The following is a 2821-nucleotide window of genomic DNA, read 5'->3' on the forward strand; positions in this document are numbered from 1 at the left end:
ATTTATTTGTACAGTAGATATTTTTCAGAAACATTTATGATACATATCAAAAAATATTCTAGTAATATCTCACAAGTAAGTGTCTGAATACGGACATTAATTATTTATGCAGCATGTCAGAAATATTTCTGTATACATCTCTGCAATATTACAAGTTACTTAGTAACGTTTTTGAAAAGTGTTTGATATATTTATTTGCATAGTGGGAAGCTACTAGAATGTTAACTAACATATATTAGAAATGAAATATATTAATTTATTTTGTAACACTTATAGAAATAAACACTTGTACATTTCAGTCTACAAATAGTATCACATACATTTCAGTCTAAAAGTAGTCTATCACAAAAAAACTTGAAATTTTAAAACTGTATAGTGATCTAGCTTGCAATACAATACTGGTATGACTTTGACTCTTATGAGATAACAGAATTACAAACTGATTAGAAATAATTTGATACAGAAAGGAAAGTATTTTATACTTTTAATTATCCATAATTGCTTTAAAAAAAGTATCATTAGCAATCTTTTGAAATAAAATAAAATATAAGATTAACCGAATCAAAATGATTATTTTTTAGTACTTGGTAAGTTTGCAAATGAATTCGCAATATTTTCTAAAATTTTTAAAGCTGCATCTTGTCGAGCCATTAATTCATTATGACGTTTTTCTTTCATAACCTCTCTTTCTTTAAAATTTTGTTCGTATATACTTAGTTGTTTTGCTAATTCACTTTTTTTTCTTATTTTCAACTTTTCATTTCTGTTTTTTGCAATATTTTCATCGTTACTGGATGAATTTTCTTCAATTTCAACTGATGGCATCTTGGAAGCATGATGAATCCCTTGTGAAGAAGACGCAGTTGACACTGGCTGCACATCAGGATCTTGACCAAATATTTCATCCATTTCAAAGAAGTAATCGAATTTAATCGTACCTGCTCCACTGCTCTTTTGACCCATATTATCTTTCTTTTCCATATACTTTTGTTTCAGATATTTAAATTTATTTTTTATTTGCTCAGTTGTGTGCATCGGTAACTTTTTGGCTAACATATCCCATACTTTGTCGTTTTTCATTGTCGTGCTTTTAAATAAATGTTTGTAGGACTTATATAAGTCTATTAATTCTAAAATCTCATTTCGATTCCAAGAAGTTCTACCAATAGTGTTTTCTTTTTCAGAACTCGAAATGGAGTCTGATTTCGAGACATCAGCTTGAATTTTAGCATTGGGAAATAATGTAACAGCTTTGGAAGAGCTAATGAACATTAATATATTCCCTGTAATAATAACACAATATCGAAATTTTAAATAAGCTAAAATTTGTATATGAATAATAAACAAAGACATATTTACATAACCTATAATTTAGATTACAAAAATATATGTTTGCATGACGGACAAGTAAAAGCACTTACCAGGTTTTTATTGAACCAATATATTTCCTGATTGATCTGTGATGACATTTCCGTTCGGTTCAGTTACAAGCAAGTATTCCATTTCTCTATTTATGTAAAATATAACCGGTTTATGCTTCGGTATTAATCGTACAATTCTAAAATCCAGCAAAAATACAAATTTTTGTTAGAACTAACAGCTTTATTGAATTTTAGGATCTTAGGATTAAGACGCGAAGCAAAACCTAGCTGAACCTAGCCTAAATATGTAAGCATGTATAACGTGCAAACGCAAAAACATCCCAGAATCGTTCCGTTTCACGTACCAATCTCGGTATGTGACATCACACTTCGTCTGGATGAACACTCCGGTATACGGAATGCACCCCGGTATTCGTGCGAGTATGCATATTGCTGGATTCACACTGCCTCCGATTTTTGTCGTACGACGACTCTGCAATCAGGAAACAAAATTGTGCTTCGTATCGATGATACGATTTTTCTGATTGGTTGCAGAGTCGCACGAATACCAATTTTTATTAGAAAACTGAAAATCGCCCAAAGGTCGCATAATTTTTTTTCGAAATCGCCCAATTTGCGATGGTCGCAAAAGCTTAAAATTTAGTCGCAATTTCGACTCTGAAGTCGCCCAAATTGCGATAAATCGCCCAATCTGGCAAGCCTGATTTCGCCTTCAGCGAATTATCGTTGGCGTCAGACACGTACGGCGCATTGTAAAGGCTGCGCAGAATAAAGGGAACAGAGAACAGAGAATAAGAATTTCAACCTATCAGAAATCATATACTATGGAATACATACTGTTTATTCCACAGTATATGATTTCTGAGTCCGATATTTCATGTGTCGTACGACAAGGCTTTTCAAGCACGTTGATTGGCTATAGGACAGAGAGATCCGAGAACCTCTCTGTTTTACATCCAATAACAGGCTTGAAAAGCCTTGTCGTACGACACATGAAATATCAGCCTAAATCCAGCATATGTTAACCAATTATACTCTATCGTTCGGCAAGCGTAAGGGAGGGTGGGGCTATTTATTCGATTCCGTTGTCAACCACATACGAAAGAAAACAGTTTCAGACGTACAAAATAATTTTCCGATAATACGATAGCCCGATAGTGGAATATACGTCGTGTCTTATACTCTAAAGTTTTAAGTTCATCAAAATCGAATAAAATTGAGTTTTGTGTGACAGTTGAACGCAATAATTTCAATGTTAATAAAAAATGTACAGTAAAATGTTGTTTATGGTAGTATGTTTACTTATTTTTTGTACTTCTGATATGCATAGCAAAATTTTTGAAGTTCTCGAATCATTTCTGTAGCCCCTGTTATATTTATCGACCTCGGGGGCAGATAGTGACAGTTTTTGACGGGGCACTAAGTGACACTGCTGGCAC

At 32.9% G+C, this 2821-nt stretch overlaps 1 protein-coding gene across 1 annotated transcript; it reads right to left on the minus strand.

Moving 5' to 3' along the window:
* Positions 1 to 570: 570 nt before the first annotated feature.
* On the minus strand, positions 571 to 1426 carry LOC108772847 (uncharacterized). Its single transcript, XM_018538488.1, has 2 exons — positions 1422 to 1426; positions 571 to 1283 (listed from the first exon to the last, which is right to left on the minus strand). The coding sequence occupies exon 2, from the start codon at positions 1270 to 1272 to the stop codon at positions 571 to 573; it is 702 nt and encodes a 233-aa protein (XP_018393990.1). The 5' UTR covers positions 1273 to 1283; positions 1422 to 1426.
* Between the last annotated feature and the right edge of the window lie 1395 nt (positions 1427 to 2821).

The sequence above is a fragment of the Cyphomyrmex costatus genome, unplaced genomic scaffold (assembly GCF_001594065.2).
Source record: "Cyphomyrmex costatus isolate MS0001 unplaced genomic scaffold, Ccosl1.0 scaffold1011, whole genome shotgun sequence".
NCBI classification, from domain to species: domain Eukaryota; kingdom Metazoa; phylum Arthropoda; class Insecta; order Hymenoptera; family Formicidae; genus Cyphomyrmex; species Cyphomyrmex costatus.